The following is a 26582-nucleotide window of genomic DNA, read 5'->3' on the forward strand; positions in this document are numbered from 1 at the left end:
CAACCCAACTGATTGGCTCAAACACATTAAGAAGGAAAGAAATTCCACAAATTAACTTTTAACAAGGCACACCTGTTAATTGAAGTGCATTCCAGGTAACTACGGCATGAATCTGGTTGAGAGAATGCCAAGAGTGTTTAAAGCTGTCATCAAGGCAAAGGGTGGCTACTTTGAAGAATCTCAAATATATTTTGATTTGTTTTAACACTTTTTTGCTTACAACATGATTCCATATGTGTTATTCCATAGTTTTGATGAATTCACTGTTCTGAAATGTAGAAAATAGTAAGAACAAAGAAAAACCCTTGAATAAGTAGGTGTCCACATTTTTGACTGGTGCTGTGTGCGTTTTGTCACTACTCCAACACGTTATTTCTATCATAGCGTACTTTGGGGTGACAGTTATGGGTGTCCATTCTAATCGTACAATTTGACCCATCTTTATAAACGGTTGTCTTGGCGAAATCGATTTAGGAAATGTTGTTTCAAACCAGGGCCCTGGAGTGGCGGAATTGAAGAGATGGAGAGGAGAAATGATTTTGATTTGGAGAGAGGGAAGTGAAACTCACTTACTGCTAAGTACCCATAATGCTTTTCCACTTAGACATCTACCTCTGCAGAGTGTAGGTGAGTGTAGGTGTGTAGGTGTGTGTGTGTGTTTGTGTAGGTCGGTGTGTGTGTTTGGGTGTGTGTGGCGTGGTGTTTGCGTGTCTGTCTGTGTGTGTTTGTGCAGCTGTGTAAATGTGTAAATGTGGCACGCCAAGGGGGATATTTAGGCAACAAACTGTCCCATCACAACAGACATGAGCACCAGAACCAGGAGGCAATCACAGAGCAGAGAGCAGCCATCAGATGAAGTGCTCCCTGGCATAGTGAGTTACTAAGCAACAGTTTGGTTACGGCTCCTTTCACTCCAACTTCAAAGTGATTTCAAGGACCCAGCTGGTTTCAACATATTAGTCTCTCATGATAATGTAGGAGACTATCCCTCTGGAAGATACCTGCTGTAGTCCTATAGCTCTATTGTACACACTCTGTACACACACTGTACACTCAGTACACACTTTGTACACACTCTGTACACACACTGTACACTCTGTACACACTCAGTACACACACTGTACACTCAGTACACACTTTGTACACACTCTGTACACACACTGTACACTCTGTACACACTCTGTACACACACACCATCTGTTCTCTCTCCTCCATCTCCCCTCTCTCTCTCACTCCTTTCCTCCCCCTCCTCCCCTCTCTCCCTCCTCACCTCCCCCTCCTCTCTCCTCACCTCCCCCTCCTCCCCTCTCTCTCCCTCCTCACCTTCCCTCCTCCCCCTCCCCTCTCTCACTCCTCTCCCTCCCCTCTCTCTCTCTCTCTCTCTCTCTCACTCCTCTCCCTCCCCTCTCTCTCTCTCTCACTCCCTCCTCTCCTCCTCCCCTCTCTCTCTCTCACTCCTCACCTCCCCCTCCTCCCCTCTCTCTCTCTCCCCCCTCTCCTCCTCTCTCTCTCTCTCCCTCCTCTCCTCTCCCTCCTCCCCTCTCTTCCTCCTCTCCTCCCTCCCTCTCCTCCCCTCTCTCTCTAAACAGATCCAACATCAGACCAGAGAACTCCAGTAACAACTCCCACCAGTTCAGGATGCATACCTTCATCAGAATCACTACCTGTAGCTCCTGTCACCTGCTCCTCAGGTGTGTGTGTGTGTGTGTGTGTGTGTGTGTGTGTGTGTTTATTCTTTGTTAATACCTGGTTATCCATACTCTCAGAGTAACATCCCATAATAGTATTTCTCCTGAAGTCTCCGTGGTTAACAGTGTTGAAAATAGTGGTGTAGATTGGTATTGTACCTGTAATGTCTCCTGTCTCCTCCAGGGGTATCTTCAACCAGGGCTATCTCTGTCTTAAGTGTGGACTAGGCGCTCATAAGGAGTGTCTGGGTAGAGTGGGCGTCTGTGGAAAAACTGGTAAGAGATGGAGATGTGCCTCTACAACCATTGACTTTTACTATCATATGCTCCAGTGATGTCTCTTTACAAAATGTTATTCTGTTTAGTGCTTTCTGCCCTTGTCCACCTCCTTTCAGATTCTGCCAAGCTGAGGCCTGAGGTAAGACACGCACTGCACTACTGCTCTTACTTAGAGAGGGTAACCACGGCAATACATTTTCAATAGCCCGAGAAATGTTACACTCACACCAACAGACACTCACACGAACAGACACTCACACGAACAGAAACACACACGAACAGACACACACACGAACAGACACACACACGAACAGACACACACACGAACAGACACACACACGAACAGACACACGAACATGCACACACACGAATAGGCATACGAACAGGCACACACACGAACAGGCACACGAACAGGCACACGAACAGGCACACACACGAACAGGCACACACACGAACAAACACACGAACAGGCACACGAACAGGCACACGAACAGGCACACGAACAGGCACACGAACAGGCACACGAACAGGCACACGAACAGACACACGAACAGGCACACACACGAACAGGCACACGAACAGGCACACGAACGAACAGACACACAAACAGACACACAAACAGACACACAAGCAGACACATGATAAATGGATAGATGGATGCATGTGATTTTCGATTTCCTAAATACATAGCATTAGCCATTCCATTCCATTAACTGAATGTATCCTTTTGACTGTCTCCTGCCCTGCTGAACCTGACTCATAGTGAGACTAGATTGCTCACACTCTTTCTTAACAATCACACAAGTGTAACACAAGGGTAAGATACTGTATGTGTGTAGGAGGGACTGTAATGAACAGCACACCCTCTTCATATGTGTATCTGGTAGGTACCACGTCTTACTGTTGTAAGAAAAACAGAAAGAAAATTCCCAGTGTTCACAGATGAATAAACGTCTATGACTCACACTATAGAGCAGGTCAAGTTGGTATTGCACTATGTGTGTTTCTCTCTGTGTGTGTGTGTGTTTTTCTCTGTGTTTTGTTTCTCTGTGTGTCTGTTTCTCTCGGCGTGTGTGTGTTTCTGCATGTGTATTCATGCGTGTGTGCATGTTCGTGCGTGTGTCTGCGTGCACCTGTGTGTGATGTGTGTGAATGACATTCCTTCTCTCTCCACAGAGGGCTCCGACGGTGCGGAAACAACCAGACCCAGGTCAGTACAGTTCGACCGTCTCACTTCCTACAGTTTTAACAGAGACCTCATGTGAAGACCGGTGCTGTGAAAGTGGCCTATATAACCATCTAACAACTTCAAGTTAAAAGTCTAAAAGATGAAAACTTCAAAGTTAGTTCACCAAGTAACTCTTCAGGTGAAGGGTTCGCCAAGTAGCTCTTCAGGTGAAGGGTTCGCCAAGTAGCTCTTCAGGTGAAGGGTTCACCAAGTAACTCTTCAGGAGAAAGGTTCGCCAAGTAACTCTTCAGGAGAAAGGTTCGCCAAGTAACTCTTCAGGTGAAGGGTTCACCAAGTAACTCTTCAGGAGAAGGGTTCACCAAGTAACTCTTCAGGTGAAGGGTTCGCCAAGTAACTCTTCAGGTGAAGGGTTCACCAAGTAACTCTTCAGGTGAAGGGTTCGCCAAGTAACTCTTCAGGTGAAGGGTTCGCCAAGTAACTCTTCAGGTGAAGGGTTCGCCAAGTAACTCTTCAGGTGAAGGGTTCGCCAAGTAACTCTTCAGGTGAAGGGTTCGCCAAGTAACTCTTCAGGTGAAGGGTTCGCCAAGTAACTCTTCAGGTGAAGGGTTCGCCAAGTAGCTCTTCAGGAGAAAGGTTCGCCAAGTAACTCTTCAGGTGAAGGGTTCGCCAAGTAACTCTTCAGGAGAAAGGTTCGCCAAGTAACTCTTCAGGTGAAGGGTTCGCCAAGTAGGTCTTCAGGAGAAGGGTTCGCCAAGTAACTCTTCAGGAGAAGGGTTCGCCAAGTAGGTCTTCAGGAGAAGGGTTCGCCAAGTAACTCTTCAGGAGAAAGGTTCGCCAAGTAGCTCTTCAGGTGAAGGGTTCACCAAGTAACTCTTCAGGAGAAGGGTTCGCCAAGTAGCTCTTCAGGTGAAGGGTTAGCCAAGTAGCTCTTCAGGTGAAGGGTTCGCCAAGTAGCTCTTCAGGAGAAGGGTTAGCCAAGAAGGGTTCGCCAAGTAGCTCTTCAGGAGAAGGGTTCGCCAAGTAGCTCTTCAGGTGAAGGGTTAGCCAAGAAGGGTTCGCCAAGTAGCTCTTCAGGAGAAGGGTTCGCCAAGTAGCTCTTCAGGTGAAGGGTTCGCCAAGTAGCTCTTCAGGAGAAGGGTTCGCCAAGTAACTCTTCAGGAGAAGGGTTCACCAAGTTGCACTTCATGAGAAGGGTTTGCCAGATGACGATGATGAAGAACACATAGTAAATAATCACAACATCCACACTGATGGAACACAATTCAATCCACTTTCTAAGAATCTAGTGCTAACAGATTGGCCTTTACCCCCAACCTCCAGTCTATGGTGGGAGCCAGGGAGGAAGGCCTTTACCTCCAGTCTATGGTGGGAGCCAGGCAGGAAGGCCTTTACCTCCAGTCTATGGTGAGAGCCAGGGAGGAAGGCCTTTACCTCCAGTCTATGGTGGGAGCCAGGGAGGAAGGCCTTTACCTCCAGTCTATGGTGAGAGCCAGGGAGGAAGGCCTTTACCTCCAGTCTATGGTGGGAGCCAGGGAGGAAGGCCTTTACCTCCAGTCTATGGTGGGAGCCAGGGAAGAAGGCCTTTACCTCCAGTCTATGGTGAGAGCCAGGGAGGAAGGCCTTTACCTCCAGTCTATGGTGGGAGCCAGCGAGGAAGGCCTTTACCTCCAGTCTATGGTGGGAGCCAGGGAGGAAGGCCTTTACCTCCAGTCTATGGTGGGAGCCAGGGAGGAAGGCCTTTACCTCCAGTCTATGGTGAGAGCCAGGGAGGAAGGCCTTTACCTCCAGTCTATGGTGGGAGCCAGGGAGGAAGGCCTTTACCTCCAGTCTATGGTGAGAGCCAGGAAGGAAGGCCTTTACCTCTAGTCTATGGTGGGAGCCAGGGAGGAAGGCCTTTACCTCCAGTCTATGGTGAGAGCCAGGGAGGAAGGCCTTTACCTCCAGTCTATGGTGGGAGCCAGGGAGGAAGGCCTTTACCTCCAGTCTATGGTGGGAGCCAGGGAGGAAGGCCTTTACCTCCAGTCTATGGTGAGAGCCAGGGAGGAAGGCCTTTACCTCCAGTCTACGGTAGGAAGCCAGGGAGGAAGGCCTTTACCTCCAGTCTACGGTGGGAGCCAGGGAGAAAGGCCTTTACCTCCAGTCTATGGTGGGAGCCAGGGAGGAAGGCCATTACCCCCACCTCTAGTCTACGGTGGGAGCCAGGGAGGAAGGCCTTTACCTCTAGTCTACGGTGGGAGCCAGGGAGGAAGGCCTTTACCCCCACCTCTAGTCTACGGTGGGAGCCAGGGAGGAAGGACAGTGTGTAGTGGAGACAAATGGATTGGAGTGGGTGGATTCATTAAGAAAAGCCTGGGCAGGGATAGGAGGACGCCCACAGTTAAACTCTCCAGCCTCTCTCTGTTCCTTTGTTTCTCATTCTGTCTGCTGGTTAAACTTTCCAGCCTCTCTCTGTGCCCTTGCCTCTGTTAAACTCTCCAGCCTCTCTCTGTTCCCGTGTCTCTCCTCCTCTCTGCTGGTTAAACTCTCCAGCCTCTCTCTGTGCCCTTGCCTCTGTTAAACTCTCCAGCCTCTCTCTGTTCCCTTGTCTCTCCTCCTCTCTGCTGGTTAAACTCTCCAGCCTCTCTCTGTGCCCTTGCCTCTGTTAAACTCTCCAGCCTCTCTCTGTTCCCTTGTTTCTCCTCCTCTCTGCTTGTTAAACTCTCCAGCCTCTCTCTGTTCCCTTGTTTCTCCTCCTCTCTGCTGGTTAAACTCTCCAGCCTCTCTCTATGCCCTTACCTGTGCTCCTCTCCTCTGGGCCAGGCAATAGAGTTATGCCTGCCTGAGTCGCTTAGAGATGAAATTAATATCCGTAACTTAATCTCTTCATGAGAAAGACAGGCAGGCAGAAAGGAATACCGTTATGCGTATTGGCTTTATATTGTTCTTATTAAACAGCACATGCGTGCTTGTTGCCATGACAGTTCAGTCATCTGAGGACAGCAGCACTGGTTTTAATAGGAGTGAAGACTGTTAGCCTGGTCCCAGATCTGTTTATGCCGTTGTCTAGCTCACTCCTATGGTTGTTGTCACACAAATGACCATAGGAGGTGGTTAAAAACGCAGAAACAGATCTGGGACCACACTAAAGAAGACTATGGCTGTAAGGTAAATGTGTTTAAGTGTTAACTTCGGGAGCAGGCTGGGGGAGAGTAGGAGGCCTTGTCTGGCTGGCAGGTGTCTTTAGTCTAGCTGAGGTGGTTGGGATGTAGGGTTTGATCATAGCCTGAAGGTAGAGAGGGGCAGTTTCTTTTGCTGCTCCGTAAGTAAGAACCAAGGTCTTGTAGTGGATGGGAGCTTCGACTGGAAACCAGTGGAGTGTGCTGAGGTACGGGGTGACATGAGAAAACATGGGAAGGTTGAACACCAGGTGGGCTGCAGCGTTCTGGATAAGTTGAAGGGGTTTGATGGCAGAAGCGCGGAGCCCAGCCAACAGAGAGTTGCAGTAGTCCAGACGGGAGATGACAACTGCCTGGATTAGAACCTGTACCACTTCCTGTTTGAGGAAAGGTTGTAATCTACAGATGTTGTGGAGCATGAACCTGCAGGAGTGAGTCACTGTTTTGATGTTGTTGATGTTTGAGAACGACAGGGTGTTTTCCATGGTCACGGCAATGTTCTTCGCACCTTGGAGTTGTCGACCGTGATGGAGAGGTCTTTGAGCGGGCAGGCCTTGCCCGGGAGGAAGAGCAGCTCCGTCTTTTCGAGGCTGAGGTTGAGGTGGTGTGCCAACATCCAAGCTGAGATACACAGATCCTCTCCACGCCACCTGGTAGGAGCGGCCTGCCAGGTAGGATGCAATCCAGGAGTGTGCAGAGCCTGAGACACCCAGCCCTGAGAGGGTGGAGATGAGGATCTGATGGTTCATATTGTTGAAAGCAGTGGATAGATCTAGGAGGATGAGAACAGAGAAGAGAGAGTCAGCTTTGGGAGTGCAGAGAGCCTCCATCATAGAGAGAAGAGCAGTTTCATTTGAGTGACCCGTCTTGGAGCCTGACTGGTTAGGGTCCAGAAGATGGTTCTGAGAGCGATAACGAGACAGTTGGTCAGAGACAAGTGTTTTGGAAAGAAAGGACATCAGAGGGGTTGAGGAGGGGAGCGACTCTGGCCATCTAGAAGTCATATGTCCTCTCATCTGTCTGTCCCCAGCTCTATTTTATTTATTCATTTTATTTCACCTTTATTTAACCAGGTAGGCTAGTTGAGAACAAGTTCTCATCTACAACTGCGACCTGGCCAAGATAAAGCAAAGCAGTGCGACACAAACAACAACACAGAGTTACACATGGAATAAACAAAACATACAGTCAATAACACAATAGAAAAAAATTAAGTCTATATACAGTGTGTGCAAATGGCATGAGGAGGTAAGGCAATAAATAGGCCATAGTAGCGAAGTAATTACAATTTAGCAAATGAACACTGGAGTGATAGATGTGCAAGTAGAAAAACTGCTGTGCAAAAGAGCAGAAAAGTAAATAAAAACAATATGGGGATGAGGTAGGTAGATTGGGTGGGCTATTTACAGATGGGCTATGTACAGCTGCAGCGAACGGTTAGCTGCTCAGATAGCTGATGTTTAAAGTTAGTCAGGGAAACATAAGTCTCCAGCTTCAGCGATTTTTGCTATTCGTTCCAGTTATTGGCAGCAGAGAACTGGAAGGAAAGGCAGCCAAAGGAGGTGTTGTCTTTGGAGATGACCAGTGAAATATACCTGCTGGAGCGCGTGCTACAGGTGTGTGTTGTTATCGTGACCAGTGAGCTGAGATAAGGTGGAGCTTTACCTAGCATAGACTTATAGATGACCTGGAGCCAGTGGGTTTGGCGACCAATATGTAGCGAGGGCCAGCCAACAAGTGCATACAGGTTGCAGTGGTGGGTGGTATATGCGGCTTTGTTGACAAAATGGATGGCACTGTGATAGACCGCATCCAGTTTGCTGAGTAGAGTGTTGGAGGCTATTTTGTAAATGACATCGTCAAAGTCGAGGATCGGTAGGATAGTCAGTTTTACGAGGGTATGTTTGGCGGCGTGAGTGAAGGAGGCTTTGTTGTGAAATAGGAAGCCGATTCTAGATTTAATTTGGGATTGGAGATGTTTAATATGAGTCTGGAAGGAGAGTTTACAGTCTAGCCAGACACCTAGGTATTTGTAGTTGTCCACATATTCTACGTCAGAACCGTCCAGAGTAGTGATGCTAGTCAGGCGGGTGGGTGCGGGCAGCGAACGGTTGAAAGCATGCATTTAGTTTTTCCTGCGTTTAAGAGCAGTTGGAGGCCACGGAAGGAGAGTTGTATGGCATTGAAGCTTGTCTGGAGGTTAGTTAACACAGTGTCCAAAGAGGGGCCAGATGTAAACAGAATGGTATCGTCTGCGTAGAGGTGTATCAGAGAATCACCAGCAGCAAGAGTGACTTTGTTGATATATACAGAGAAAAGAGTCGGCCCGAGAATTGAACCCTGTGGCACCCCAATAGAGACTGCCGGAGGTCCAGACAACAGGCCCTCCGATTTGACACACTGAACTCTGTCTGAGAAGTAGTTGGTGAACCAGGAGGGACAGTCATTTGAGAAACCAAGGCTGTTGAGTCTACCATATCCCTGTCTCAGCATGTGTCTTCTCCTCTGTCTGTCCCCAGGTCTACCATATCCCTGTCTCAGCATGTGTCTTCTCCTCTGTCTGTCCCCAGGTCTACCATAGCCCTGTCTCAGCATGTGTCTTCTCCTCTGTCTGTCCCCAGGTCTACCATAGCCCTGTCTCAGCATGTGTCTTCTCCTCTCCTTTTTACCCAGGTCTCCCCAGGATGCTGGTGATCAGAGACTACTGTGGCATCCCCTCTCCCCAGAGTGCCCCCCCGTTGACCATCCATGCTGGGGACATCATCGAGCTCATCTGTGCCGACCTACACAGCTCCTGGTGGCAGGTGGGTGACGACTCAGTCAGACGGAAGGAACGTATGCTTCAATGTGTGTGCAGGTCTGTGTGTCTGTGTCTGTGTGTGTGTGACCTCACTCCTCATTAACTGCTGTGATTTAACCCACACATTCAGTCATCATGCTCTTCCAGTTCATTCCAGGTGAATCACCACAGAAGCGTTACATAGAGGTCAGCGTTAAGAGGAGATAGTGGGCGGTAGTTGGTAACCCACACACGCACAGCTCTGTCAATTGATTTCTTCAGCCAGGAGTGATGAAACTCCTGCTGTGCATGAGGATTGTGTTGTGTGTGTGTGTGTGTGTGTGTGTGTGTGTGGTTTTGTGTATGCTATCTGTTGTCTTCCTTGCCTCTTCTGATTAGATCTGTGAGAGCCGAGAAGTTGATCTAGCCAATTAGTGACTTAAATTGATTAATCAAGTGCTACACACACAGAGAGAGAGAAACTAAACTGAATCAGACATAAGGACTCTGCAGAGAAGGACTCTGCAGAGAAGGAACTAACTGTAACACATTCTCACACACAGGCACATTAGTGACTGTCTAATGTGGCTATATTGTAGCCATACTGTCACCATTTGTTAGTTTTATAAAAAAATAAATAGTTTTTTTGGCAACTTGTAAGTATTTTTTAAACCTCCCGCTTTGGGCAGGACGTGTCAATGTGTAATTTATACAGAATTACTATTTTACCTTAATTAGCAACGAATTCCCTAGTTTGAAAGCGACTGTTTTCTGCATGCTATGCGGCGCCATTTCCCCCACTTTTTCCCCCACGTGGGCCATCCACTAGCAATTCGAGTTTCTGCCAATGACTTTCAACACCTCACCAAATGAGCGACAGCTAGCAAGATGCCTACACAGCAGAGTGAGGGAGAGAGAGATCAATGGTGACAGTATGGCTATAATATAGCCACATTAGACGGTCACTAATGTGCCTGTATGTGAGAATGTGTTACAGTTAGTTCCTTCTCTGTAGAGTCCTTCTCTGTAGAGTCCTTCTCTGCAGAGTCCTTCTCTGTAGAGTCCTTCTCTGTAGAGTCCTTCTCTGTAGAGTCCTTCTCTGCAGAGTCCTTCTCTGCAGAGTCCTTCTCTGTAGAGTCCTTCTCTGTAGAGTCCTTCTCTGCAGAGTCCTTCTCTGTAGAGTCTTTCTCTGCAGAGTCCTTCTCTGTAGAGTCCTTCTCAGTAGAGTCCTTCTCTGTAGAGTCCTTCTCTGTAGAGTCCTTCTCTGTAGAGTCCTTCTCTGTAGAGTCCTTCTCTGCAGAGTCCTTCTCTGCAGAGTCCTTCTCTGTAGAGTCCTTCTCTGTAGAGTCCTTCTCTGCAGAGTCCTTCTCTGTAGAGTCTTTCTCTGCAGAGTCCTTCTCTGTAGAGTCCTTCTCAGTAGAGTCCTTCTCTGTAGAGTCCTTCTCAGTAGAGTCCTTCTCTGTAGAGTCCTTCTCTGTAGAGTCCTTCTCTGTAGAGTCCTTCTCTGTAGAGTCCTTCTCTGTAGAGTCCTTCTCTGTAGAGTCCTTGTGTCTGAATCAGTTTAGTTTCTCTCTATTTCACTTTTGATTATTATCTATTTCATTTGCTTTGGCAATGTTAACATATTTTTCCCATGTCAATAAAGCCCCTTGAATTTAATTGAATTGATCACTGACGTGGTGCACGTATCTGCACGTATGTGACGAAGTACACCATTTTCAGGGACCACTTTTGGCTCGTGAGTTTCAGAACTTCTGGGTAAAAAGTATACAAAAGTACGGAATAATCTCTCACTGATCTCTAACTAACTGATAAAACACACAACGTGGCTATGAAATGGTTGCTAAGAGACCATTAATAAACCTACTGGACGAAGAGTTGAGTTGAAAAGTGTGAAAGTTTGGCGTGGTCACCATGGTTACCATGAACTCTGTATAGGCTATGTCCCCTGGAAGGTGGTAGCCTACTCCGAATTTGGAGAATGATAGTGCACATTTGCAAATGTGTTTATTTTATCCCTCCCTTCAGTATCCATAACGACATTCTAATAAGGATACTTAATCTTCCAACGGGTTCCCCCAAGAGTTCTAAAGGATAGGATTACAGAACATTGAGATTTCATATCCCCTGTTCTATCCTGAAGGCAATTATATCACTTGTCTCTCGCTCTCTCTCTCTCTCGCTCTCTTTCACTCTCTCTCGCTCTCTTTCACTCTCGCTCGCTCTGTTTCTCTCTCGCTCTATTTCTCTCTCTCTCTCTCTCGCTCTATTTCTCTCTCTCTCTCTCTCACTCTATTTCTCTCTCTCTCTCTCTCTCTCTCTCTCTCTCTCTCTCTCTCTCTCTCTCTCTCTCTCTCTCTCTCTCTCTCTCTCTCTCTCTCTCTCTCTCTCTCTCTCTCTCTCTCTCTCTCTCTCTCTCTCTCTCTCACCCCCTCCCTGTGTCAGCCAGGACAATGTAATCAATCAATGTAATTTAATTTGATCCTTCAGGGTGGCTCCTGTTTACTGCACCAGGGTAATAAGTTTAATCTTTATCATACGCTTACGAGGGCGTAACAAATAGAGAGGGGCTCTCCACAGCTTTCAGATGAAATGTTATTAAGCTGAATGAATCATCGAGATGGGCTTCAGATTCACTTTTCAATCTAATGTATGTTTTGAAGAGGAGTTGCATGGGGCTGAGACACACTTCATACTGTAATAAAGGGGTGAGAGAGAGAGAGAGAACAAACACCCTGGGAGATACACAACATGCCCTTAGTTTCAGGACTGGATCTTAGATTGACATAACAGACTGATTTCATGAAGCTTGGTTTGCGTTCCTCGATAAAAGCTGGCTCAGGTTGTGTCTGGTGAGAGACTTTATCCTGATGATTTTGATAAACCCCCCCAGTCAGTCAGTCAGTTTCAGTCCTGCTTGAAGCGGTGAATGTAACACAATAGTTTAGTATTTCAGTGAGAGTCACTCAGAGGGCTTCCACTGTTCTGGGATTCATCAGATTTATTATTTAGTGGTAAACCAGCCTGTTGTATTTTTTTCAATTTAATTTAACTAGGCAAGTCAGTTAAGAACAAATTCTTATTTACAATGACGGCCTACACCGGCCAAACCCAGACGACACGGGCCCGCCTTATGGGACTCCCAATCACAGCCAGTTGTGATACAACCTGGACTCAAACCAGGGTGTCTGTAGTGATGCCTCTAGCACTGAGATGTAGTGCCTTAGACCGCTGCGCCACTCGGGAGCCCGACATCCAACGACTCGCCACTGAAGTATGCTCTGGAGCTATGATTTACTGGAGGTGTGTGTGTGTGTGTGTTTGTGTGTTTGTGTGTGTGTGTGTGTGTGTGTGTGTGTGTGTGTGTGTGTGTGTGTGTGTGTGTGTGTGTGTGTGTGTGTGTGTGTGTGTGTGTGTGTGTGTGTGTGTGTGTGTGTGTGATGCGCGTGCTAGCTGTTTGTTTACACGCACCCGCCCAAAATTGATAATACCCATCTGCAACCGCCCAACTATATGTGATAAAATCCCTGCACCCGACCCTAACCCGCTAATATAGAAACGGTGCTGTGCAGTCAGAGATGGGAGAACTATCTTTTGGAAGGCCTCTTTTAGATAGGCTTATGTTTCTGCTTATAATTTCAGACATTTTGGTAGACATTTTATTAGTCAATTTATTAGATACATACAGCTTCTCTTCTGTCATTACTTGTTCCCCTAGAAGACTGAATAAACTCTTGCTCACCAGAATAATGTAATAAAACCATAGAATGTATGCTTCAATAAAGTTGGTTAGTTTTTGTCTTTCCTCGTTCATCTCTGCTTCTCTGACGCAGCAAAGGCATTTAGGGAATAAAAAAAAATTAAAAATGTACTGGAAAGATTTTCTATGCTAAATGTCCAGTTCGACCTAACATGTTTTTGATAAGATTTCAGTGTGGATGTATATTTTGGGATTGAAATGCTATCAGGTTGTATGATGCTGATAAAGATAGCACCGCCACCTTTAGACACGGTCCCTAACCGCAGTATAAGGTTTTATGATGCTGATAAAGATAGCACCGCCACCTTTTAGAGACGGTCCCTAACTGAGCTATCAGGTTTTATGATGCTGATAAAGATAGCAACACCACCTTTTAGAGACAGTCCCTAACCAAGCATTTTATTCTCTCAAGATGCTGAAAGTAATACATCATATTTCTCCTCTCTTGTTCCAGAGTCAAAATGTACATTTGGTGTAAAGTTTTACTGCAAGAAATGCTTAATTCTTCAGGAGTTAATATTAGGCAATGTGAGAGGTTATAGACCCAATTCAAAATCCAGATTTCAGTCAGGCTACTGTTCCGTTTAACCCATCTGAACAGTACAGTTCCCTTGACGAGTCATTTTAAAGTCCCCGTCTTGTGACTGTCAAATTTCTGTACCGCCTCAAAATCATCACACATAACATAAACCCCACACTGTTACACTTCACCAAATATTTTCCCAAACATTAGAGTACAGTTCTGACCCTGCCTTCTACTCTCCATTTCGCAGCTTTTCTCTTGTTTAATTAAACTCTGACAGTGGATTGAAGTTATAACAACATTTTGTTTTTTTCTACCCAAGTTCCCAAAAGCATTTGGCGCGTTATAGTTAGGCCCTAAAGGTTAATTAAGGTGAGGCTACGTACTAACGTCAGATAAAAAGAAATGAAAGAAAAACCTCAATGTAGCCTAAACTGTAGATATGAATTGCACAAGAATTATACACTTACAGTGAGGGGAGAAAAAAAAAGTATTTGATCCCCTGCTGATTTTGTACGTTTGCCCACTGACAAAGAAATTATCAGTCTATAATTTTAATGGTAGGTTTATTTGAACAGTGAGAGACAGAATAACAACTACCGCTAGGACTGAGTGTGTTACTAGACTGCTGCATCACTGGTGTGTTAGTGTGTTAGTGACTGCTGCTTCACTAGTGTGTTAGTGTGTTAGTGACTGCTGCTTCACTGGTGTGTTAGTGTGTTAGTGACTGCTGCATCACTAGTGAGTTAGTGTGTTAGTGACTGCTGCTTCACTGGTTTGTTAGTGACTTCTGCATCACTAGTGAGTTAGTGTGTTAGTGACTGCTGCATCACTGGTGTGTTAGTGTGTTAGTGACTGCTGCATCACTAGTGTGTTATTGTGTTAGTGACTGCTGCTTCACTATTGTGTTAGTGTGTTAGTGACTGCTGCATCACTGGTGTGTTAGTGTGTTAGGGATTGCTGCTTCACTGGTGTGTTAGTGACTGCTGCATCACTAGTGTGTTCGTGACTGCTGCTTCACTGGTGTGTTAGTGTGTTAGTGACTGTTGCTTCACTAGTGTGTTAGTGTGTTAGTGACTGCTGCATCACTAGTGTGTTAGTGTGTTAGTGACTGTTGCTTCACTAGTGTGTTAGTGTGTTAGTGCGTTAGTGACTGCTGCATCACTAGTGTGTTAGTGTGTTAGTGACTGTTGCTTCACTAGTGTGTTAGTGTGTTAGTGACTGCTGCATCACTAGTGTGTTAGTGACTGTTGCTTCACTAGTGTGTTAGTGTGTTAGTGCGTTAGTGACTGCTGCATCACTAGTGTGTTAGTGCGTTAGTGACTGCTGCTTCACTGGTGTGTTAGTGTGTTAGGGATTGCTGCTTCACTGGTGTGTTAGTGTGTTAGGGATTGCTGCATCACTGGTGTGTTAGTGTGTTAGTGACTGTTGCTTCACTAGTGTGTTAGTGTGTTAGTGACTTCTGCTTCACTAGTGTGTTAATTTGTATTTGTATTTACAGTGCATTTGAAAAGTATTCAGACCCCTTGACTTTTTCCACATTTTGTTACATTACAGCCTTATTCTAAAATGGATCAAATTGGTTTTTTTTCCCCCTTCAATCTACACACACTTCTTCCAAACGTCTTGATGGAGTGATGATTGAGGAAAGATGGAGGCCACTGTGTTCTTGGGGACCTTCAATGCTACAGACATGTTTTGGTACCCTTCCCCAGATCTGTGCCTCGACACAATCCTGTCTCGGGGCGCTATGGACAATTTCTTCGACCTCATAGCTTGGTTTTTGCTCTGACATGCACTGTCACCTGTGGGACCCTATTTAGACAGGTATGTGCCTTTCCAAATCATGTCCAATCAATTTAATTTACCAAAGGTGGACACCAATCAAGTTGTAGAAACACCTTAAGGATTATCAATGGAAACAGGATGCACCAGAGCTCAATTTTGAGTCTCATAGCAAAGGGTCTGAATACTTATGTAAATAAGGTATTTCTGTTTTTTTTTTAATTATACATTTGCAAAAATGTCTAAAAACCTCTTTTTGCTTTGTCATTATGGGGTATTGTGTGTAGATTGATGAGGGAATAAACAATTTTAATACATTTTAGAATAAGGCTGTAACGTAACAAAATGTGGAAAAAGTCAAGGGGTCTGAATACTTTCCAAATGCACTGTATTAATGATATTAGTTAATTAATTAGACCCTTTAAAAATATATATATATTCTGAGCTATCTGGAGCTTCTCCTTCATAAGCTTAGATAAGCCCCCAAACCAGTAAATACTAGCGTAGACAAAATGGCATTGAATGAGGGCAGTGGCTAGCCCTCTCATGGAGTCCTTAACAAGCAGCTTGGACTTTCTAGACAATATCTTAGTCCTGGCAATAACATTCCCTAGCACTTTAGTGGTCATGTGTCACGGATTCCCCCGGTACTGCTGCTCATTCCGTGCACCAGTTCCGGAGGTCTACTTCATCAGCCTCTAGGGGTCACTGAACTGTCACATTACATTTACATTTTAGTCATTTAGCAGATGCTCTTATCCATAGCGACTTACAGTAGTGAATGCATACATGTCACGGGCTGGCTCGAGGAACAACAGGAGAGGTAGAGTCAGGCGCAGGAGACAGAGAGAGTTCGTGACCACACTTCTTTATTTGAAGCACTGTATGTGGTCGACAAGGTATAGGGGCGCAGCCCTGAACGATTCTGCGGTGGTGTACACAAATAAAAGAAACCACTGGCAGAAGGAAAAAACTCAATACACGTTCTTTACGAACACACAAAACCCGGACAAGCAACACAATCACGTACAACCACATACATCCTACGCTAACCTAAATAACCCCCCCTTACTAATGACTAACCCAAAACAGGTGCGTGCCTACCTAGACCTAACCAAACGAAAGTGAAACAAAAAGGGATCGATGGCAGCTAGTAGGCCGGCGACGACGACCGCCGAGCTCCGCCCGGCCGAGGAGGGGCGCCACCATCCGTCACTGTCGTGACAATACATTTCATTTCATGCATTTTTTAAATGTATTTTTTATTTTTTGTACTGGCCCCCCGTGGGAATCGAACCCACAACACTGGCGTTGCACACACCATGCTGGCGTTGCAAACACCATGCTCTACCAACGCATACCTGATTCCAATTCCCATGATAGGTAATTGTAGATGTGTGCCTTCTGTTTACCATTGTCTTGTCGGTTATTGTTCCCAAGTCCGTTGGTCTGTGAGTACCTGTGCTTTGTTATTTCGGCTTTCGTGCTGCGTGTATTGTGCACTTGTTATTACGGGTCTCGCCCCGTGTAGTGTATTGCAGGTCTCGTCCTGTGTATTTATTATTTTGGGTTACATCCCTGTGTGTTTGGTATACGTGTTTGTTTTGGGCTTCGTCCCTGTGCCTTTTCATGGGATGTTTTATATTTTGGGTCTCCAGTCATTTATACAACGTGACATCATGCTCACACCTCCCAAGCTTCCATAAAGGATGCATCCCAGGTAGCTAACAACGGTTTTAGTCGTTAGCACCTCACCCCCTAGCTCCACTCTGATTTCAAAGGACCTACACAATTTTGGTCTGGACCCAAAATGAATTGCCTCAGTTTTACCTAAGTGCAGAGATCGTTTATTATCTCCAAGCTATTTGCTAATGTTAGTAAGCTCTGTGCTAAGTATGCTCTCCAACATAGTTTTACTTTTGTGAGACATCAGAAGTGTAGAGTCATCGACATAAAGGAAAAGACAGCAAGAACAAGCATCTTTCATATCGTTTAAATACAGTACAAACAGTAGAGGCCCAAGCACGCTCCCCTGCGGAACGCCACAACTCATAGGTTTTGCCTGAGACAGTGAACCATTAACCTCTAATACTTGCTCCCTACCTGACAAATAGGACTTTACCCAGCCTAGAGGGATACTGCTCAACCCCAGTACCTCCAGTTTAGAATACAGTGGTTAACTGTATCAAAGGCCTTCTGCAGGCCAAGCAGTACCATTCCACACAGATTTCCTTCATCAATCTCTTTCCTGATGAAGCCAGTCAAGTAAAGTAGACATAAATCAGTGGAGTATGTTTTTCTAAAACCCGACTGAAAATCACACATTAGACCCTGTTTGTTGACATATTCATAAATTTGCTCATGTACAATTCTCTCCAGGATCTTTGATGTTACACTGAGGATAGATACAGGTCTGTAATTCCCAGGGTCAGACTCTATCCCCTTCTTATAGAGAGGTATAACTTTAGCTTGTTTCATGTCCCTGGGAGAGATGCCTTGTTCAAGGGAGAGATTAACGATATGTGTAATGCAGGGGGCAATTTTCTCAGAGCATTTAAGCTGCTAGCATACTGGCTATTTTAGCTGTTGCTACCTTTGCAAAAATAAAAATAGTTTTGCTGAACCCCTAACTCTACATAATACTTCTTGACTTGTTTGTTTCCATACAAATCAGAACTGGTGGGCAGCTTGCTGGTGGCAGAACTGAAAAAATAAAAAACCTCTGCTTTATCGTATACCTTCTCCCGCCTAATGTTCAGTCCAATACTGTTTAATGTGTTTTTGGTACTACAGCCTAGTTCCTTAAATGATTTCCAAAGCTTTTTAGAGTACTTTTTGTTTTCAATCATTTTATCAGCAAAATAACACCTCTTAGCTTCATCCATAGTGCTCTGTGCCTAATTTCTGTGACGTTTATATAGAACAAAATCAGGCTGCTCTTGAGAGTTCTTACATTTCTTAAAGGCCTTATTCCATTAGCTGCTTCCAAGGCAGCAGCTAATCTTCCTGGGGTCCAGCAACATTAAGACAGTTATATACAGTTTCAAATATGACATTACATTTCATAACACTTTACCCAATACATTTAGCGTGTTCCCTCAGGCCACTACTCCACTATCACATATTTACAATACAACATCCATTTGTACGTGTGTGCAGAGTGCATGTCGTATCATGTGTATGTGTGTCTGTGCCTGAGTGTGTCTTCACAGTCCCCGCTGTTCCATAAGGTGTATTTTTATCTGTTTTTTAAATCTGATTCTACTGCTTGCATCAGTTATCTGATGTGGAATAGAGTTCCATGTAGCCATGGCTCTATGTAGTACTGTGCACCTCCCATAGTCTGTTCTTGACTTGGGGATTGTGATGAGACCTTTGGTGTCTTGTGGGGTATGTATGGGTATCTGAGCTGTGTGCTAGTAGTTTAAACAGACACCTCGATTAATTCAGCATGTCAACACTTCTTACAAAAACAAGTAATGATGAAGTCAATCTCTCCTCCACTTTGAGCCATGAGAGACTTACATGCATATTATTCATGTTAGCTCTCCTTGTACATTTAAGGATCTGCCGTGCTGCCCTGTTCTGAGCCATTTGCAATTTTTTGAGGTCCCTCTTTATGCACCTGACCACACGACTGAACAGTAGTCCAGGTGCAACAAAACTAGAGCCTGTAGGACCTGCCTTGTTGATAGTGTTGTTAAAAAGGCAGAGCAGTGCTTTATTATGGACAGACTTCTCCCCATCTTAGCTACTCTTGTATCAACAGGTTTTGACCATGACAGTTTACAATCCAGGGTTACTCCAAGCAGTTTAGTCACCTCAACTTGCTCAAGTTCCACATTATTTATTGCAAGATTCGGTTGAGGTTTAGTGAATCATTTGTCCCACATACAATGCTCTTGTCACGTCCTGACCCTAGTAAGATGTCATTTTCTATAGTAGAGTAGTTCAGGGCGTGACAGGGGGTGTTTTGGGTGGTTTGTCTGTTTTCTATTTCTATATTTAAGTTCTAGAGAGATCAACTAGAGTCATGGGAAGATGAGGCCATTCCATCCCAGACTGAATGGATGGTTCTGGGAGTTTACAACAAAGGTTCATTCCATGTGTGTATTTTTTGGGGTTTGTTAGGTGGGGGGTCTTTTTGTTTGTGTGTCTGCCTATGACAATGCACTGATCACCTATGTTGTTTTTTTTGGGGTTGATCTCCAATTGGAGACAGCTGGTCCTCGTTGTCTCTAATTGGGGGGTTTTTCTTCCTGGGTTTTGTGGGTTACTATATTTTGAGTAGTGTTTGTTTCTCTCTGCGTCACAGTTTGTTGTTTTGTTAATTCAGTTATTTATGTATTGCAAAGTTTCACAGATTTAATAAAATGTGGAACTACAACCACGCTGCACTTTGGACCGTTCCTTTCGACAGCCGTGACAGGTCTTCGTTTTTGAAATATTTAGGACTAATTTATTCCTTGTCACCCATTCTGAAACTAACTGCAGCTCTTTGTTAAGTGTTGCAGTCATTTCAGTTTCTGTAGTAGCTGACATGTATAGTGTTGAGTCATCCGCAGACATAGACACATCTGGCTTTACTCAAGGCCAGTGGCGTGTCATTAGTAAAGATCGAAAAAAGTAAGGGGCCTAGACAGCTTCCATGGGGAATTATTGATTCTACATGGATTATGTTTGAGAAGCTTCCATTAAAAAACACCCTCTGTGTTCTGTTAGACAGGTAACTCTTTATCCACAACATAGCAGGGGGTGTAAAGCCATAACACATACGTTTTTCCATCAGCAGACTATGATCGATAATGTCAAAAGCTGCACTAAAGTCTAACGAAACAGCTCCCACAATCTTTTCAGGACAACTGTCATTTGTGTAAATGCTGTGCTTGTTGAATGTCCTTCCCTATAAGCGTGCTGAAAGTCTGTTGTCAATTTGTTTACAGTAAAATAGCATTGTATCTGGTCAAACACAATTTTTTACAGGAGTTTACTAAGGGTTGGTAACGGGTTGATTGGTCGAGTCATGTGCGTCCTACAGAGCGGACCAAGGCGCAGCGTGAGTTGAGTTCCACATCTTTAATATACAGTGAAACTTCCACAAAACAATAACCAAACAACGAAACGTGACTTAACTGATGCAACAAGCACATACACAAAACAATATCCCACAAATGCAGGTGGGAAAAAGGGCTTCCTAAATATGATCCCCAATTAGAGGCAACGATTACCAGCTGCCTCTAATTGGGAAACATACAACTCACCAACATAGAAAAAGAATGACTAGAACACCCCCCTAGTCACACTCTGACCTAAACACCATAGAGAACCAAGGGCTCTCTATGGTCAGGGCGTGACAGTAGCCCCCCCTCCCCAAAGGTGCGGACTCCGGCCGCAAAACCTGAAACCAAATAGGGAGGGTGGGGGGGTGACTAGTGTCGGCTTCGGTGCGGGTCGTAGCCCCCGCCCAGACCCCGGATCCGGCCAAGGCGCCGGGCTGAACGCCGTGCCTGGACTGGGCATCAGCGCAGAGGAAGGCTCCGGCCTTGGAGCGGTACTGGATGCCGTGCCTGGACTGGGCACCGGCGCAGAGGAAGACTTCGGCCATGGAGCTGGGTTGGCTGCCATGCCTGGACTGGGCACCGGCGTAGAGGAAGGCTCCGGCCCTGGAGCGGGACTGGACACCGTGCCTGGACTGGACGCCGTGCCTGGACTGGGCACCGGTGCAGAATAAGGCTCTGGCCATGGCACCGGCGCAGGAAGCTCCGGACCGTTGACCGTCACTTGAGGCTCTGGGCCATTGACTGTCACTGGAAGCTCCGGGCCGTTGACCGTCGCTGGAAGCTCCGGGCCATTGACCGTCGCTGGAAGCTCCGGACCGTGTACCGTCGCTGGAAGCTCCGGACCGTGAACCGTCGCTGGAAGCTCCGGACCGTGAACCGTCGCTGGAAGCTCCGGACCGTGAACCGTCGCTGGAAGCGCCGGACCGTGAACCGTCGCTGGAAGCTCCGGACCGTGAACCGTCGCTGGAAGCTCCGGACTGTGAACCGTCGCTGGAAGTTCTGGACTGTAAACCGTCGCTGGAGGTTCTGGGCTGTAGAGGCGCACTGGAGGCCTAGTGCGTGGAGCCGGCACAGGTTTCACCAGACTGATGACACACACTTCAGGGCGAGTGCGGGGAGCTGGCACAGGACGTACTGACGTACTGGACTGGAGAGGCGCACTGGAGGCCAGATGCGTGAAACCGGCACAGACTTCGCCAGACTGCTGACAGGCTCTTCAGGTCCAATGTTGAGCAGAACACACTTGACCAACATCTCTCCTCTCTCTCTCCCCCAACTTCTCCATCGCCTCCCTGACGGTCTCTGGCTCTTCCCTCTGCTCACCGGCCAGCTCCATGTGCCCCCCCCCCAAAAAAATAATCTTGGGATTTATGTGGCAGCGGACTGGTGACCCGCTCTTCCAAATGCCTGCACTGCAGCATACTCCTAGCCAAAACCTCTCTCCGGTATCCCTCATTGAACTCCTCCAGAGACTCCCATTCAGGCTCTGGCACTCTCCGCTGCTCAGCTGTCCACCCCTTGTGCCCCCCCTCCATGATTTCCTCCCATGTCCAAAACTCCTTTACCTCATGAACACGCTGCTTGGTCCTTGCTTGGTGGGATATTCTGTCACGTGCGTCGTACAGAGCGGACCAAGGCGCAGCGTGAGTTGAGTTCCACATCTTTAATATACAGTGAAACTTCCACAAAACAATAAACAAACAACGAAACGTGACTTAACTGGTGCAACAAGCACATACACAAAACAATATCCCACAAATGCAGGTGGGAGAAATGGCTTCCTAAATATGATCCCCAATTAGAGGCAACGATTACCAGCATGCCTCTAATTGAGAACCATACAAACCACCAACATAGAAAAAGAATGACGAGAACACCCCCCAGTCACGCTCTGACCTAAACACCATAGAGAACCAAGGGCTCTCTATGGTCAGTGCGTGACAGGTCGGCAATATTTTGAGCCAGTAAAGGGAGTTTTACTATTCTTGGGTAGCGGAATGACTTTAGCTTCCCTCCACACACTTTCTAGTAGGCTGAGATTGAAGATATGGCAAATAGGAGTGGTAATATTGTCCCCTATTATACCCAGTAATTTTCCATCCAGGATGTCAGATCTCAGTGGCTTGTTATTGTTGTGAACTCATTATTGTTGTCTATCTTCTTCCACTCTCACTTCACAGAATTCAAAATGACAATGCTTGTCTTTCAGAATTGTATCATTTACTTGGATGTGTACTGTAGTGTCAGTGTTTTTTGCTGGCATGTCATGCCTAAGTTTGCTAATGTTGCCAATGATAAATGTAATTGGCAATATCAGTGTGTTTTGTGATGAATGAGCCATCTGATTCAATGAATGAGTTTTAATTTCATGTGCTCCAAAACTCCATTCTTTGTTTAATTTATCTTGATTTCATAGTGTAGTTTCTTCTTCTTTTTATTCAGTTTAGTGACATGATTTCTCAATTTGCAGTACTTTTGTCAGTAGGTTGTGCAGCCAGACTTATTTGCCATTCCTTTTGCCTTTTCCACAGATATTTAACAATTATGGACTGCTGCATCACTAGAGTGTTAGTGTGTTAGGGACTGCTGCATCACTATTGTGTTAGTGTGTTAGTGACTGCTGCCTCACTAGTGTGTTAGTGTGTTAGGGACTGCTGCATCGCTAGTGTGTTAGTGTGTTGGTGACTGCTGCATCACTAGTGTGTTATTGACTGCTACATCATTTGTGTGTTAGTGTGTTGGTGACTGCTGCATCACTAGTGTGTTGGTGACTGCTGCATCACTCATGTGTTAGTGACTGCTGCATCGCGAGTGTGTTAGTGTGTTGGTGACTGCTGCATCACTAGTGTGTTAGTGTGTTGGTGACTGTTGTTGGTGACTGCTGCATCACTAGTGTGTTAGTGTGTTGGTGACTGCTGTTGGTGACTGCTGCATCACTAGTGTGTTGGTGACTGCTGCATCACTACTGTGTTAGTGTGTTGGTGACTGCTGCATCACTAGTGTGTTGGTGACTGCTGCATCACTAGTGTGTTAGTGTGTTGGTGACTGCTGCATCACTCATGTGTTAGTGACTGCTGCATCGCTAGTGTGTTAGTGTGTTGGTGACTGCTGCATCACTAGTGTGTTAGTGACTGCTGCATCGCTAGTGTGTTAGTGTGTTGGTGACAGTTGCATCACTAGTGTGTTAGTGTGTTAGTGACTGCTGCATCACTAGTGTGTTGGTGACTGCTGCATCACTAGTGTGTTGGTGACTGCTGCATCACTAGTGTGTTAGTGTGTTGGTGACTGTTGCATCACTAGTGTGTTAGTGTGTTAGTGACTGCTGCATCACTAGTGTGTTGGTGACTGCTGCATCACTAGTGTGTTGGTGACTGCTGCATCAGTAGTGTGTTAGTGTGTTGGTGACTGCTGAAGCACTAGTGTGTTAGTGTGTTGGTGACTGCTGCATCACTAGTGTGTTAGTGTGTTGGTGACTGCTGCATCACTAGTGTGTTAGTGTGTTGGTGACTGTTGCATCACTAGTGTGTTAGTGTGTTAGTGACTGCTGCATCACTAGTGTGTTGGTGACTGCTGCATCACTAGTGTGTTGGTGACTGCTGCATCACTAGTGTGTTAGTGTGTTGGTGACTGCTGCATCACTAGTGTGTTAGTGTGTTGGTGACTGCTGCATCACTAGTGTGTTAGTGTGTTGGTGACTGCTGCATCACTAGTGTGTTGGTGACTGCTGCATCACTAGTGTGTTGGTGACTGCTGCATCACTAGTGTGTTAGTGACTGCTGCATCGCTAGTGTGTTAGTGTGTTGGTGACTGCTGCATCACTAGTGTGTTAGTGTGTTGGTGACTGCTGCATCATTAGTGTGTTAGTGTGTTGTTGACTGCTGCATCACTAATGTGTTAGTGTGTTGGTGACTGCTGCATCGCTAGTGTGTTAGTGTGTTAGTGACTGCAGCATTGCTAGTGTGTTAGTGTTTTGGTGACTGCTGCATCACTAGTGTGTTAGTGTGTTAGTGACTGCTGCATCGCTAGTGTGTTAGTGTGTTAGGGACTGCTGCATCACTAGTGTGTTAGTGTGTTAGTGACTGCTGCATTGCTAGTGTGTTAGTGTGTTGGTGACTGCTGCATCACTAGTGTGTTAGTGACTGCTGCATCGCTAGTGTGTTAGTGTGTTGGTGACTGTTGCATCACTAGTGTGTTAGTGTGTTAGTGACTGCTGCATCACTATTGTGTTGGTGACTGCTGCATCACTAGTGTGTTGGTGACTGCTGCATCACTAGTGTGTTAGTGTGTTGGTGACTGCTGCATCACTAGTGTGTTAGTGTGTTGGTGACTGCTGCATCACTAGTGTGTTGGTGACTGCTGCATCACTAGTGTGTTAGTGTGTTGGTGACTGCTGCATCGCTAGTGTGTTAGTGTGTTGGTGACTGCTGCATCACTAGTGTGTTAGTGTGTTGGTGACTGCTGCATCACTAGTGTGTTAGTGACTGCTGCATCGCTAGTGTGTTCGTGTGTTGGTGACTGCTGCATCACTAGTTTGTTAGTGTGTTGGTGACTGCTGCATCACTAGTGTGTTAGTGTGTTGGTGACTGCTGCATCACTAATGTGTTAGTGTGTTGGTGACTGCTGCATCACTAGTGTGTTAGTGTGTTAGTGACTGCTGCATCGCTAGTGTGGTAGTGTGTTGGTGACTGCTGCATCACTAGTGTGTTAGTGTGTTAGTGACTGCTGCATCGCTAGTGTGTTAGTGTGTTAGTGACTGCTGCATCGCTAGTGTGTTAGTGTGTTGGTGACTGCTGCATCACTAGTGTGTTAGTGTGTTAGTGACTGCTGCATCGCTAGTGTGTTAGTGTGTTGGTGACTGCTGCATCACTAGTGTGTTAGTGTGTTGGTGACTGCTGCATTGCTAGTGTGTTAGTGATTGCTGCATCACTAGTGTGTTAGTGACTGCTGCATCGCTAGTGTGTTAGTGTGTTGGTGACTGCTGCATCACTAGTGTGTTAGTGTGTTGGTGACTGCTGCATCACTAGTGTGTTAGTGTGTTAGTGACTGCTGCATCGCTAGTGTGTTAGTGTGTTGGTGACTGCTGCATCACTAGTGTGTTGTTGACTGCTGCATCACTAGTGTGTTAGGTACTGCTGCATCACTAATGTGTTAGGGATTGCTGCATCACTAGTGTGTTAGTGTGTTAGTTGCTCTGCCTCATTGTGGGCTAATTGTCTAGGATTTATAGAAGCGGTGGGAGAGGAGGAGGGAAGGGATGATTTATAGAAGCGGTGGGGGAGGAGGAGAGAAGGAGGGAAGGGATGATTTATAGAAGCGATGGGGGAGGAGGAGAGAAGGAATTATTTATCGAAGCGATGGGGGAGGGGGAGAAGAGAATGAGAGACGGGATGATTTATAGATGTGATGGGGGAGGAGAAGGAGAGAAGGGATGATTTGTACTGTAGATGAGATGGAGGAGGAGGAGAGAAGGGATGATTTATACCTTAGATGCGATGGGGGAGGAGGAGAAGAGAAGAAGGGATGATTTATAGAAGCGATCATGGGAGGAGAGAAGGAGTGAAGGGATGATTTATAGAAGCGATGGGGGAGTGGGGAAGGGATGATTTATAGAAGCGATTGGGGAGGGGTGAGAAGGGATGATTTATAGAAACGATGGGGAGAAGGAGGGAAGGGGTGATTTATAGAAGCGATGGGGAGGAGGAAAGACGGAGGGAAGGGATGAGTTATAGAAGCGATGGGGAGGAGGAGGAGAGAAGGAGAAAGGGATGATTTATATAAGCGATGGGGGAGGAAGAGGAGAGAAGGGATGATTTATAGAAGCGATGGGGGAGGAAGAGGAGAGAAGGGATGATTTATAGAAGCGATGGGGGAGGAGGAGAGAAGGAGAGAGGGGATGGTATATAAAAGCGATGGGGGAGCATTAGAGAAGGGGGGAAGGGATGATTTATAGAAGCGATGGGGAGGAGGAGAGGAGGAGGGAAGGGATCATTTGTAGAAGCGATGGGGGAGAAGAGAAGGAGGGAAGGGATGATTTATAGAAGCGATGAGGGAGGAGGAGAAGAGAAGGAGGGAAGGGATGATTTATTAAAGTGATGGGGAGGAGGAGAAGAGAATGAGAGAATGGATGATTTATAGAAGTGATGGGGAGGAGGAGGAGAGAAGGGATGATTTATACTGTAGATGCGATGGGGGAGGAGTATAATAGAAGGAGGAAGGGATGATTTATAGAAGCGATCGGGTAGGAAAGAAGGAGTAAAGGGATGATTTATAGAAGCGATGGGGGAGGAGGAGGGAAGGGATGATTTGTAGAAGTGATGGGGAGGAGAAAAGGGATGATTCATCGAAGCGATGGGGGAGGAGGAGG

The 26582-nt window shown here is 46.1% G+C and overlaps 1 protein-coding gene across 3 annotated transcripts in view; it reads left to right on the forward strand.

The window, feature by feature from the left end:
• Window positions 1-26582, forward strand: part of vav3b (vav 3 guanine nucleotide exchange factor b) — a 185449-nt gene that overhangs the window by 127535 nt on the left and 31332 nt on the right. For all 3 annotated transcript variants that reach the window (XM_045694484.1, XM_045694483.1, XM_014141449.2), the window contains exons 16-20: window positions 1590-1691; window positions 1873-1964; window positions 2084-2106; window positions 3144-3177; window positions 8985-9115. In XM_045694484.1, coding sequence (XP_045550440.1) covers window positions 1590-1691; window positions 1873-1964; window positions 2084-2106; window positions 3144-3177; window positions 8985-9115 — 382 coding nt within the window. The remainder of the gene's footprint in view (window positions 1-1589; window positions 1692-1872; window positions 1965-2083; window positions 2107-3143; window positions 3178-8984; window positions 9116-26582) is intronic.

Source organism: Salmo salar, chromosome ssa14 (genome assembly GCF_905237065.1).
Source record: "Salmo salar chromosome ssa14, Ssal_v3.1, whole genome shotgun sequence".
Lineage (NCBI taxonomy): Eukaryota > Metazoa > Chordata > Actinopteri > Salmoniformes > Salmonidae > Salmo > Salmo salar.